Source organism: Sinohyriopsis cumingii, chromosome 5, assembly GCF_028554795.1.
Source record: "Sinohyriopsis cumingii isolate HCF-2022 chromosome 5, ASM2855479v2, whole genome shotgun sequence".
Lineage (NCBI taxonomy): Eukaryota > Metazoa > Mollusca > Bivalvia > Unionida > Unionidae > Sinohyriopsis > Sinohyriopsis cumingii.
In genome coordinates, this window is record NC_142965.1 from 55,252,713 (window position 1) to 55,267,625 (window position 14,913).

Below are 14,913 nucleotides of genomic sequence, written 5' to 3' on the forward strand. Positions count from 1 at the left end.
TGTTACCAAGTGCAATAGTTGACTAATTACAATAGTGGCTAATTAGTGACTTGGGCAGTTTTCGATGTGCTACAGGTAAAGTTAGAAATATAATATCTGATACTGTCTGAAAAAAAATAGTGTCTTATTAGTGACAATGCTCAGTCTTAGTTTTAAATTTTATACATTTTGTCACAGGATCCAAAGTGTTGCAGCATATATACATAATTGTGTTGTAATGAAGGACACAAGAATGAAGGAGAGCCAGAGCTAAACAAAATTTTATTGCAAGATGCCCAGGGTCTCCTGTAACTCTGGATCAAGCCCCTCTCATTCTAACTTGGTTGCGCATCTGGCCTGTCCAGAAAAGTGTTATCTAATTTGCCTGAAAGAAACCTTGAGCCCATTGACAAAATGAAGCATTTTTATTTTGAAGTTCTTGAAAGACACAGGTAAACTGCTAATACTTAGCTCCCCATGGTGGTGCAATCTTTAAATCTCCCACATTATGAAGATTGTCTTATTAATTGTATCGAAAGCAATTAATGTACAAACAAAGCAAAGCATGTGACGTGTAAATGTGGAATATAGTTTCTTTTTCCCATATTTCATTGGTTATACGTAACTAGCACTAATTTGTACAGAATGAATTATAATTAGCTCATGCAGACTTTGAAATGCATTGCTGGTTAAATATATCAAGCAATACCTATGCATTTGTTTGATGGTTAACTAAGCTTTGGGATTAGTGACTTAAGCCCTCGTTACTATGTTTTCCACTGTAAAGGAACTGAGATCACAACATTATATTCAAATCCATTTAGTTCAGAGAGTTGGTAGCCGATGGGTCCATTGATATGGAGGGAGTGTTTCTGTAATTGTATATCACATAAACCACCTCAGAAATGTGAAGCTAGTGTTTCTACTGATATAAAAAAAGATCCATGCTTCTAAGGTTTTCATTTCTGTTTTCATCTTTGATTGATAGAATGGAGGTTTTTGCAGCATTCAAAACACAGAACTACAATTTCCTGAATAATTATCGCTACAAATCAGGATGAAATACACTGACCTGTAGGCCAAGCTGAAGGCATACATTTGTAGATCACAAACCACAATTATGTAGAATTCTGCACCTGAAAATACAAAATTTTTATAATTGTTAGTTGTCATCAGAATGTAAACAAGGGTTTTGTGAACATTATCAGAAGTGAAATGGACCAACCATTTAATTGTTCTTGAGGGGATTTTGTGTCCTTAGCATGGCAGCTAAATATTTTGTTTATAAAGTATTTTATTACTTAATTGATATATATCATTGTATCCAGTTTAACTATTTTGCAAAGATGTTCACAGAACAATGTTTATTTTTTTTTTGCTGGTGAAAGCTGACCATTGGTCAGTCAGTAGCTAGTGCATGTAGTTAGGTGATTGTGTTTGAAATTTTGATCATACCTGATTCATCTGTTGGTTGATGAATTAATGCCTTGTCACATACCTGATTAATTTGTGGCAGACACAAAATGGGTTGTTTTAGTGAACTGGTTTGATAAGCGTGGTTTCATGGTGTTATTGCCAATAAACACAGACCAGTATTTAATTATTATCCTATGAGTGAGTCACCATTGTTTCTGGTTGCATGCAGTTTTTACCTAACTGATTATGGGCAGTTTGATCGAAAGATTGTACAGAGTAGGCTTACATGGTCTTGTGTTCTTGATGCAACTTTCAGTTTGTTGATTATAAACTGTCACACAAGAGTCAGTCCTTTCACACCAGACCTGGCTTCAGTCACAAAGTACTTAGTGTAATTGAGTAAATAATTACAATTACACTGTATTTGTAACTGTAATTGAACATCACCAATATGATGTAATTGTATTGGTATTTGTTATTGAAGGTCTAGATTTGTGTATTTGCTCAATTACAAGTCAGTTACAAAAGCAAAGATAAATGTGTTTTTTTGATACCAATCAAATGATACAATTTTGAAAATATACACATTATCCTCCAGTTATTAGACATGTAAATTATATCAAACAAAATCATTTTCATGTCAGTGTATTTATGTTTGCTTGTAATGTATATTTATAATATAACAGATGCATAAAATACTCAGACCAAATGATTGTAATTGACAAAAGTAATTGAACCCAAGTCTGGTTCACACAGATAATGACTTAGTAGAAAATTTGAATTTGTGGTACAGTTTTGTTACAAGAACTCAGATAAGTCAGTGACATTTGAAATATCCACAGAAGAAGAGTTATTTGTTGTAAATCTTTGAAAATAAGTATACCTGAGGAATTGGTGTTTAATCTGGTAATACTGAAAATCACTGCAATGCTGGTAATAGACACCTTTTTAAGCATTGAAGTGCAGAATAATACTGAGCTGATGCAGTTAGAGAAATAGCTCAAAGAGGTGAACAAATGAAGGGAGGTGCTGCTGATGGACAGAAAGAAAGATCTATGCAGAAGTGTGTGTTTTAAAAGGTAATCAGTACAAATGTAAATAAATGATTAAAGGAAACCAGAAAGGCCAAAATTCAAAATATTTTTCTTGGTTCAGATTTCTCAAATATAGGAGTTGATGACTAAATTTCAAACAAGTCATATGTAAGCTGATATTGATTGTCTAATGGTTTCCAGGCAATTGAATGAATTCATAAGTCAGAAATTAACATTGCTTTCATTGTGGTCCACATCTTCAGATATAACAGATTTTGACTTTTTGTACATGTTTTAAGATATCACAGATTTGGACTTGTTGTGCATATCTTAAGATATAGCAGATTTTAACTTTGGTTCCAAATTCTTTGACACAGACTGACAATTTTATGAAGGAAAAGGTCAAAATAGAAAAGGCTTCTAGCCTGTGGATCAAATTAGGGAAGAAGAAAAAGTCTCCACAATTGCCTGCAATCAGTGTTTAAGTTGAGTTTATTTCAAAGGAAGTAGAATTCAAGAATCTAGCTTATAATCAGGTCAGTGCAGATGAAAAAGAAATCATTGAATGCTGCACTTCTGATGCTGAAAGGAAAGGTACCCTATCCTTTCTGAAAAAAAAAGATTTTGTATTTCAGTCAGATTTATACCATTAAAACTTTATTGATTTTATATTCAGCATGGATATAATGCATATAATTTAGTCTTTCAGTAAGGGATAGTGACTCACAGCAAATAGAAATTTACCTATTTGCAGGTAACCCAATGGTTCAGCTAGATACTGGAAGAGAGAGAAATCTCCTAAATCTCACCCAAATTCCTTGTCTTTAAGATTTCATCAACACCAAGACATCAAATGTTCGCACAGTTTTTTCTGCAAGTCTTGTATTGCAAAACTTGCATATTGATGATGGTTCAGTAGATAAAAAAGACATTCACAGTGCAATGTATTTAACTTAAAAAAACATCAAGGCATGCTCTTCGGATTAGTTGAAGAAAAACAATTAATGTAAAATATGGAATTTGTTTCTAAATTTATTGATTTAAAAAACAAACAGCAAAACCAGGCTTGAAGATTTCAAAGATTGCCATATTCTTATGTACTCAAAATCAGGGTAAGGAAGATGTCTCTTGATTTATGGGTCAAAAGTGAAATTCACTGACTGAAAGCAGAAAATGGTTTCTGCACAACATTTTCATTTATAGACTATATACATTTGACAAAGTTTGCGGATGACCTACATGATGGGTAGAAAGAATTTTAGGGCTGAACAAAGGTCAAAGCCACTGACTGGAATAAGTAACATTTGTTTTGTGTAATAACTTTAGTTTTAAACCACATGCCTTAACCTCAATTTGTTGAGTGTCTACTTTTTGTGACCAAAAGGTCAAGGGAATTATGACTTTTTTTGAGAGTTAATTTTGGTTCTAGAGTATATTCCTTTGCTAAACTATATATATATATATATATATATATATATATATATATATATATATATATACACAGTAGTCCCCCTCTTGAATGGTCCGCCTGCCCCAGCGGCCACCCACTTCTTATGACCAGAAACCCTTGGCACCAACGAGTTTGTATTAAGAAGTACAAAAATTGTAAAATGTTGTCCTCATGAGTGGCCACTTTTTTTCAAATGTATCCAGAACCAATAATTAATTCATATTGTGATGTAAGGTAATTTATCAGATTATTTTCTACAGTCAGTACATATCTCCCAATGTCAAGTTTCCGTTATTGAAAGATGTGTTGACTAAAGTACATTTAACAGTAAGATTAATAATATTTACAAGAAATGGGCTTAACAATGTTATGACAGAATTTTGGGCTTCACACATCTGTTGAGTTTTTCTCTTTGATGATTACAGCCGGACATAAATGTCAAGATCATAACAGGGTCAGCATAAGCTAAAAATAGATTTTGTACATTAACAAACACACAGAGAGAAATTGACCATGAACAAAACAGGGTTCCAGACAAAGACCGAAAAATCATATGAAAACACATTTGTCGCTTCTTTACAAAGAAGGCATTTCATCCACACGACAAAAGATTCATTTGCATAATTAAATTGCATACTGTTAGCAACATCCAAATAAGTCATGACCAAACATTAACATGTTATCACGTAATCTGAGATGTATTATTTTAGAAGAAAGTTGGTTATTCTACTCGACAACATCATGTGAGGTGGGGAAGATGGACTTGCCAAACAATTTTATGTAGAAAAGCTAATAAAACAATTTTATGCTGAAAAGACATGAATAAACAATGTTGTGACTGATGAGGTTATTCGTCAGCAGTGGGAAAATGGAGCAAATGGAAAGTGAATTATGTATGTGCCAAGATTTAAATGACGTTTTTGAATGGTTTTGCAATGTGCATGACTACAATACCCTCTTGCATATCACGCTTACGCCAAGAATAAGAACTATTACTATATATTCAGTTTAAATAAGTCTATTAATATAACAAGAAAGACCTTTTAATAATTAATGTTACTTTTAAATGAAGATATTAAATGACGATATTAAGTGCTTTGAATTATGTAGCTTATTACATACATTACATATACTTCTCACACAAAATTTAGTCCCCCTCTGGAAAAGCCACCTCTCTTATAAGGCCACTTTCCCAGTGCAGAAGGGGTAACCGTATAAGAGGGGATGTACATACATACATACATACACACACACACACACACATGGATCACACACACACACACACACATGCATCTTGTCCTAAAACTCAATAACTGTGAATTTAATGAAGAAAACTACCTCCAAATCAATTGGAACCATAATGGGTACAAAAATGGCCCCTTCGTATGCTAATATTTTTATGGGAAAACTGGAGGGTCTGCTTTTAGCATCAGTTGAACTTGCACCATACTAGTGGGTACGCTTTATCGATGATATAGTGATGAAGTGGCAGATTGGAAGAGAAAGTCTGGATGATTTCATATCAAAGACAAACAACTTCCATCCCTCAATAAAATTCACGGCAGAAGTCTCCAACTCAAACTATGTTTTCATGGGAACAACAACTGGACTGGTAGAAAACATACTCCATAAAGACATCTTCTCAAAACCAACCAACAAACACTAGTATCTCCTCCCAACCAGCTGTCATCCAAACACTGCATTAGGAACATCCCATATAGCCAGGCACTGAGGATACGCAGAATTTGCTTCGACGATGAAACATTCCTAAAAAGGTCTGAAGAGCTAGCTAAACAATTTACTGAGGCTACGACAAAGACATGATTGCAGAGGCAATCCAAAGGACTAAACAAACAAACCGCGATGACCTCCTAAAACATGGAAAGAAGGAAAAGGCTGATAGGATACCATTAATCCAGACAACCCCAAAATAGGTAAAATCATCGGGAAACACTGGCCCATGATGGAATCGTCGGACACACTAAAGATAATCCTCCCGAACCAACCTGTAGTAGCTTACTGGAGGCCAAAAGACTTCAAGGACATCCTAGTCAGGGCAAAGCTAATACCAGTCACTAATCAAGACCACCCTAGTTGATCTGGCTCCTGTGGCGATAAAAGTTGCAAAACCTGTCAATACATGTATATAATAGAGACCTAGACATTTTCTAGCACGGTGACTAATGAAAAACTAAACATACATGGTCCAAACTATTCCAGTACATGGTAATACTCCCCACCTGCGATCCATGAATACCAAACAGTATAAAATTCCCAAACCAAATAAGGAGTTATTTAAAAAAAAGTTTCCAATACTCTGGAGCTCTGCTCTGGAATAGTATTCAAAATGCCCATTCTATTTCCTTCCTCCAAACCCAATATATCCAGTGGCTTCAGAGATGCAGCTAAAAAAAAAACATTTCTTTGTATGAGGGCCTCAAGGTAGATTAGTTCTTAGGTAATTGTGGCACCCACTTTAAATAAAGTCATTATTATTATTATTATAAACAAAACGTGCAAAACGGAGAATGTCATTATCAAATGCACGATCTGTAGCCTTCAGTATGTCTGAGAAACTGAAAAGCTACACAGAAGCATCAACATTCATAGGTCTGATTGGATGGCAAAGAAGCTGTACAGAATCCCAGTTGCAGAACACTTCTCCTCCCCTGGCCACACTTTCATTGATATAACACTTATTGCCATTGCTCACAACCCCAACTTGAGTTCCCAAACCAGGAAAGAAAAGGACTCTTAATGGATACATTGCTTTAGAACATTGAAACCAGGCGGTTTCAACCATGAAAACTAGAAAAAGACAGCCATGCACAAATAAAATTATCTTTTGCATCTGACACATTTTTTCTTTTAAAGAATTCTCTAAATATGCTTAATAGTCTGTAATTACTGCTATAACAATGAAATACCTGGAATATAATTTGTGCTTACATAAATTTACATAAAATAACATGGTCGTTATGGCTCATCGATTTCTAGGTCAGTAAAATAATTTCCAGTATCCACAACAAGTTGAATAAACTAGTTGAAACATAATAAATTTAAAGGTTTAATTCCTGTGGAAACACCCTAGTAAAGTTTTGCAAACATAACTGTTTTTCTGTTTTATTTGTTTGTCTTGTCTGTGTTTTTTATTTGCCTTTGAAAAAGACTCATTAAGAGTTAAAAGCACTCAGGCTAGTTAGATACTAGTTTTACACTGTTCGTTGTCAGTTTATTGCACTTATCTTAATCAATCCCTGACACATGTGATCCCTTGCTAGATCCAGTTCACTTGAAAGGACACTTATTTGCTATATGCTTTGTATTATATATATATATATATATATATATATATATATATATATATAATCTATTGTTATTTAAATTGTTATCTAAACTTTTGTCTTCATCTGTTGTGTAAAAACATTTGCTGTAATGTGTATTTCTGGAATATTTTATAATATACATACACAAAACCACAATCATGTTTAACTCGAGACAGTGGTTAGAATGTTTTAGGGATTATGTTGAGACCATGAGGCCAAGACGTATTCATTAACCATATCTGATGAGTTTATTCCCCTGATTAGGGACTTATTAAAGTTCCAGCTTAGTACTTTTTTATTTCTTTTTTTTCACTGTGTTAATTGGGATGAGATTAGAAGTAATTTAAATATCTCATCCAGCTAGTTTGTACTTATGGTTAAAGACATTTGTTGGTTACATGACTACCACATTATTTATTTTAATATATCCATGCTATAATTTTCATATATGTAGCACAGGTAATAACACCTTATGATATCGCAAATGACATAACATCTTGCACTGGTAAGGCATAAAGACAAACGCATCCAAATGTATTTTAGTCATTTCAGTACACTATTCTGCAGTTTGGTAAAAGGAAAATAAGTGTTTTGCATCATGTGATAAATGGAGTCTTGCATTTGTGATCATTTCAAATCTGACCTAGTCCAAGGGTCATGGATTTGATAACTTTCTGAGCCAGCCCAGGTTGGCTTCCACAGTGTATCATTGGGAAAGGCTTAATTCCCATGACCTGTTCTTCATATAGCCAATATTGTGTTAAAAGTGCTATTAAAACTTTAAATTAAAAAAAAAAATAATCAAATTTTCATGGATTTACAGAATCTTACACGAGTACTCATTTTAAATGAAATCTATCAAATAAATCAAATAATTTCTATTTGTTTTGCAGCTTTGGTAGGCAGGAGATAATACATATATATATATATATATATATATATATATATATATATATATATATATATATATATATATATATGCTACAAGTATATACATGTACCAGAGTAGGAAGTCCTACTACTGGAGGATAAGTGATAATATAGAGTGAAATTATACATTGAGAAAGAATACTATCATACAGGATAGAGAACGTTTTAATTAATCATGACAGATTCAAACCAGAGTCTATGAGTTATGTCACCCAACACATTGCCTGCACATTCCAATCCTCATACCCTTTTGGTCGTGCACACCTTCCCAAAAAGGGATGGATCATAACCACTGGTATGAGCATTCATGTATAGCAGTTAAACTTGCATGTTGACCCAGAAATTAAACTCAGATCTAATGCACAGTCACTCTGGTTTTGTATGGCAAATCAGGTCATATTAAAATTAATATAGATAGGTACACATATACACCTGACAGAGTGGAAAGTGCTATCCCTAGATTGTACATGATGAAAGAGTCTTTTGCACACAAATGCTCATAGCAGCTGCTAACTTCCATCCTTATGTAGTGATGTGTCTTGGCAATGCTTGGTCAGTACATCTAATTAAATATAGCTAACATCCATCCTTATGTAGTGATGTGTCTTGGCGATGCTTGGTAATTACATCTAATTTAATATAGCTAACATCCATCCTTATGTAGCGATGATGCTCAGTCAGTACATCTAATTTAATATAGCTAACTTCCATCATTATATAATGATGTATCTTCAGCAATGCTTGGTCAGTACATCTAATTTAATATAGCTAACATCCATCCTTATGTAGCGATGATGCTCAGTCAGTACATCTAATTTAATATAGCTAACTTCATCATTATATAATGATGTGTCTTCAGCAATGCTTGGTCAGTACATCTTATTTAATATAGCTAACTTCCGTCATTATATAATGATGTGACTTCAGCAATGCTTGGTCAGTACATCTAATTTAATATAGCTAGCACGTTTATGCTTCTGGAGAGAACTGGCGTGTTCATTTTCTTGAGCAACAATGTAGAGACAGTTTGTAGAACTGGAGTTAAGTCTTTTAGAATACTTTAAATTAGTATCTTAGTTATCTCAGTATTTTTAAAGACGTCATTTAGCAGCATTGGTTTTGTCAGTCGCATTTATTTATATTATGATCAAAATATTTATATTTGTTGTATAGGTAGCATCCATTCATGATATTTCTTCACCTGTTTGTAATTAATGTTTATATGTTTTATTTCTGTTTAGTGAATATTTTGGGCCATATATTATAACCCGTATGCTTTGTTTGTATGTTGTAATTCAGTTATGACATAATCAAAACAAATTCAACTTAATATTTGATTTAGTTTAATTTATTATTGACTTTGCTCTTATGAGATGAGTGGTAATTACTGCATGTTTTTCATAGAGTTTGGGACGAGCCTAGGCTCGATCTCGAGGCTCAATAATTTTGGAGCATTTTTGGGGGCTTGAAGCTTGAGGTCGGAGCTCGATGAGCTTCGAGCTTACGCCTAGAAAAATTCTCCACTTTTTGATATTATCGGATGGGAAAAACCCGTGTGATAATTAATTGACTGGGGGAATGAGCGGCTTTACAGATTCACACGGCCTACATTTCCCCATGCGTTGGTCAACCAGTGGGCGGTCATTGCCTTGCAACGGTCATCGCTGGGGGCTCCTAAGATAATAATTCCAACTATTATGATTGCAGCTGACGGGGAGAAGGGGTTTTTCAACTTCTGCAAGCGAGAGAACCAGTGAACTTCTCAAGCATTTGTCCTGACGATGAGTGGTGCCAGAGGGGCAGTAGGCGCACAACTGACGCCCGAGGGATTTCTTTTAAACTGATTTTTGAACAGTTCAAACAACATAAACGTCTTACCAGTGATTTTTCATATTGTATCTGCTCTTTGTTTGTTAATTTTTACTTATATTTTATTTCTAAAGCAGTAGCGATGTCAAAAAATAAGAAATCAGCTGTTTGGACTTATTTTAACAAGCGCGAAAAGGATAATTTCGCAGCTTGCAATGAATGTAAGCAGACAATTTCATGTCCACAAGGAAACACTTCAACAGTGCGTCGACATCTGCTTAGCATTCATCACATTGACGTCAACGAGGATGAGTCTGAAATAGAGCCGAAGAAAATGAGAACAATGGATAACTTTGTTGTCAAAACTTCACTGGAAGAAACAGTCTCGAAACTTGCTGCAGTCGATGGATTCTCGATTCGGAAAATCACTCATTCAGAATTTATTTGTCAATCGCTGTCATTAAGAGGAATGAGGATACCTGCTGATGAAAGATTGGTGATGGCCCTTATTCGCGATTCTGAAGAAAAAGTGAAGCAACAAGTCGTACAGGACATTAAGAAAGAACTCTCAGAATCAAAGAGATTTTCAATAACATTGGACAAATGGACAAGTATTGGAAATCGTCGATTTCTCGACATCAACCTTCATACGGTCTCGTCAAAATGTATCAATCTTGGTCTTGTCAGAATTTACAGAAGTTGTAATGCTGAAAGAATGAACGAGCTCGTTGAAGAACATCTTAATTCTTTTGGTGTCTCATTCAAACAGGATATTGTTGCCTCTACTGGTGATGGAGCATGTGTCATAATCAAGTTCGGAGAAAAATCACCCGCTCTGTATCAAGCCTGCCTTGATAATGGATTGCATTTGGGTGTTACAAAAACTTTTTACAGAGAAAATTGCCCAGGTCAAGGAATTTCAGTTTTTTCACGTGAAGAAACTGGACAGACTGATGATTTCAATGAAAGCGACGATGAATTGAATGCTGAAGAAGTTGAGATACAAAGCGAATCATGGAAGGAAAATATAAACACTGTGAGAGAAATCGTTAAATTTTTCAAAGGCTCAGCCATACGATCGGATGCGTTTAGAGCTAAAAGCTCAGAAAAATTAAACAGAGAACAACAACTGTCCCTCGACTGCAAAACTAGATGGAATTCCATGCTAAAAATGCTAGAAATCTTTATTAAATTATACGATGTCACCAATGAAGTTCTGAGTGAAATCGGATCCGAGCATCTCTTAACTAATTTGAATACAGAATTATTGAAATCCATAGTTTTGGCGTTGAAACCGGTTTAGGTTACTCTTAATGCAATGAGCGAAAAAAGCTTCTCTGAGAACCGCTTATGTTGCTATTAGCTTCATGAGGGAAAAATTGTCTGCACAAGGAACAGAGATCAGTCGTACTCTTTTAGAAAATATTGATCATTACATCGACGGTAGAGTTAATCAACAACTTATGGATCTTATGATTTCTCTGCACCATTTGGATAATGTTCCATCCAAAACTTCTATTGAATTAGCGACAAATTTGATGAAGCGGCTATTTCCATCGGCAAAATACTGCAAATGAAGAAGCACATGATGAGAAAATAACAATTAACCATAATGAGCTCTCACTTGAAGATGAACTTAGATTTCGATTGGAAGCTTCTAGCACTCAGGGATCTCTTCAAACCAATCGATTTAAGAAATTACGCCAAGAATTTTCCTTGTCAAAAAGTAATGGTGAACTGACTGAAAATTTGAGGCGATTATCCGATGCCATCAGTACAATCAAACTGACTTCAGTTGATTCAGAAAGAGCATTTTCAGTTGCTACTAATTTCTGTACAAAATTGCGATCAAAGTTATCGGATAAATCTCTACATGCTCTTATCTTTTTGAAATACTATTATATTAACAAGAATGATGTTTAATTAAATTATAAAGAAAATTATTTTCCGTACTACTCAAGCTCGAAAGCTCGAAAAAATTATCGAGCTCGAGCCAGAGCTCGCACGAGCTTCAAATCCCCGAGCTTTCCTATACTCTAGTTTTTCATGACCATATGAGACGTGTACACTTTCTCGATATGACCAAATAAAAAAACAATATTGCAAAAATTACACGTAAAAGACTTCTTTGAAATATTATAGATTTTCAGAAGAATGTTTTGCATATCATCACAAAAACTATCATGTTTCCATTCCTGTAATGTATGTTTTATCTCCCTTTAATCAGTCCACCAACCAATGATTCAACTAATCTTTGTCTTTTTTTCTTGAAGGTTTTCCCTACTAGCAGGACTATTTACACCACAGCAGCCAACAGAAAAGAATTCTACTGGAATGACAAATATGATCCAGATGAACCTGTAAGTGTCCCTGTATGAAACAAGTCATTTGAATATATATGATTAGCTCACTCACTCTCTCTCACTTCATCCATATCTGTCTTCTCTCTCTCATACATACCATGTTTTTCAAAAGGCAAAGTTTAGGGGTCGCAAGTGCAGCTTCTGTCAAGTATGTACTGTTACATGATCTAACATGGGCACTTTGCCGTACAAGGTAGGAATATATGTGTTTAACAGTAATAACTCTTCTTGACATCAGGGACAAGTTTTTCATTTGGACACATGAAGTTTCTTTGCCCTGTGTAATATAAGCGTGTTTTGCATTGTGTGGAATGTAAACAATCTCTAAAGTCATGAATTTGTTTTCAGAAGAGATGGTCTTTTTAGCCTTTCCCTAATTTTTCAGCTGCACCAGTATGCAGAAAATGCTAATTATTGTAAGACCTTGCTTTGTAAGTGGTGAACTTTGAACTGTACTTACTGTTAATCAATCTATCAAGAAGTGTCACAGGTCGTATATGATCTTTATTGAGCCATTGCAATATCAAGATGTGTCCTTGGCCATTTGATCTTTATGATAAGTGTCATAACAATATCAAGATGTGTCCTAGGTCATTTGATCTTTATGATAAGTGTCGTAACAATATCAAAATGTGTCCCAGGCCATATGATCTTTATAGAGCCATAACAATATCAAGATGTGTTCCAGGCCATATGATCTTTATGGAGCCATAACAATATCAAGATGTGTTCCAGGCCATATGATCTTTATAGAGCCATAACAATATCAAGATGTGTTCCAGGCCATATGATCTTTATGGAGCCATAACAATATCAAGATGTGTTCCAGGCCATATGATCTTTATGGAGCCATAACAATATCAAGATGTGTTCCAGGCCATATGATCTTTATGGAGCCATAACAATATCAAGATGTGTTCCAGGCCATATGATCTTTATGGAGCCATAACAATATCAAGATGTGTTCCAGGCCATATGATCTTTATGGAGCCATAACAATATCAAGATGTGTTCCAGGCCATATGATCTTTATGGAGCCATAACAATATCAAGATGTGTTCCAGGCCATATGATCTTTATAGAGCCATAACAATATCAAGATGTGTTCCAGGCCATATGATCTTTATGGAGCCATAACAATATCAAGATGTGTTCCAGGCCATATGATCTTTATAGAGCCATAACAATATCAAGATGTGTTCCAGGCCATATGATCTTTATGGAGCCATAACAATATCAAGATGTGTTCCAGGCCATATGATCTTTATGGAGCCATAACAATATCAAGATGTGTTCCAGGCCATATGATCTTTATGGAGCCATAACAATATCAAGATGTGTTCCAGGCCATATGATCTTTATGGAGCCATAACAATATCAAGATGTGTTCCAGGCCATATGATCTTTATAGAGCCATAACAGTATCAAAATGTGTTCCAGGCCATATGATATTTATGGAGCCATAACAATATCAAGATGTGTTCCAGGCCATATGATCTTTATAAAGCCATAACAATATCAAAATGTGTCCCAGGCCATATGATCTTTATAGAGCCATAACAATATCAAGATGTGTCCTAGGCCATTTGATCTTTATGATAAGTGTCATAACAATATCAAGATGTGTTCCAGGCTATTATGATCTTTATGGAGCCATAACAGTATCAAAATGTGCCCTCGGCCATATGATCTTTATGGAGCCATAACAATATCAAGATGTGTTCCAGGCCATATGATCTTTATAGAGGCATAAGAATATCAAGATGTGTCCTAGGCCATTTGATCTTTATGATAAGTGTCATAACAATATCAAGATGTGTTCCAGGCTATTATGATCTTTATGGAGCCATAACAGTATCAAAATGTGCCCTCGGCCATATGATCTTTATGGAGCCATAACAATATCAAGATGTGTTCCAGGCCATATGATCTTTATAGAGGCATAAGAATATCAAGATGTGTCCTAGGCCATTTGATCTTTATGATAAGTGTCATAACAATATCAAGATGTGTTCCAGGCTATTATGATCTTTATGGAGCCATAACAGTATCAAAATGTGCCCTCGGCCATATGATCTTTATGGAGCCATAACAATATCAAGATGTGTTCCAGGCCATTTGATCTTTATGGAGGCATAAGAATATCAAGATGTGTCCTAGGCCATATGATCTTTATGATAAGTGTCATAACAATATCAAGAAGTGTCCTAGGCCATTTGATCTTTATGATAAGTGTCATAACAATATCAAGATGTGTTCCAGGCTATTATGATCTTTATGGAGCCATAACAGTATCAAAATGTGTCCCAGGCCATATTATCTTTATAGAGCCATAACAATATCAAGATGTGTTCCAGGCTATTATGATCTTTATGGAGCCATAACAGTATCAAAATGTGTCCCAGGCCATATTATCTTTATAGAGCCATAACAATATCAAAATGTGTTCCAGGCCATATGATCTTTATAAAGCCATAACAATATCAAGATGTGTCCTAGGCCATTTGATCTTTATGATAAGTGTCATAACAATATCAAGATGTGTTCCAGGCTATTATGATCTTTATGGAGCCATAACAATATCAAGATGTGTTCCAGGCCATATG

At 34.8% G+C, this 14,913-nt stretch overlaps 1 protein-coding gene across 1 annotated transcript in view; it reads left to right on the forward strand.

Annotated features, from left to right (window-relative positions):
- The window catches only part of LOC149799210 (propionyl-CoA carboxylase alpha chain, mitochondrial-like), a 107,931-nt gene that overhangs the window by 9,474 nt on the left and 83,544 nt on the right, over positions 1–14,913 (forward strand). Inside the window, exon 2 of the mRNA XM_089958479.1 lies at positions 12,218–12,304. Within this exon, the coding sequence (XP_089814605.1) occupies positions 12,218–12,304 (87 nt within the window). The remainder of the gene's footprint in view (positions 1–12,217; positions 12,305–14,913) is intronic.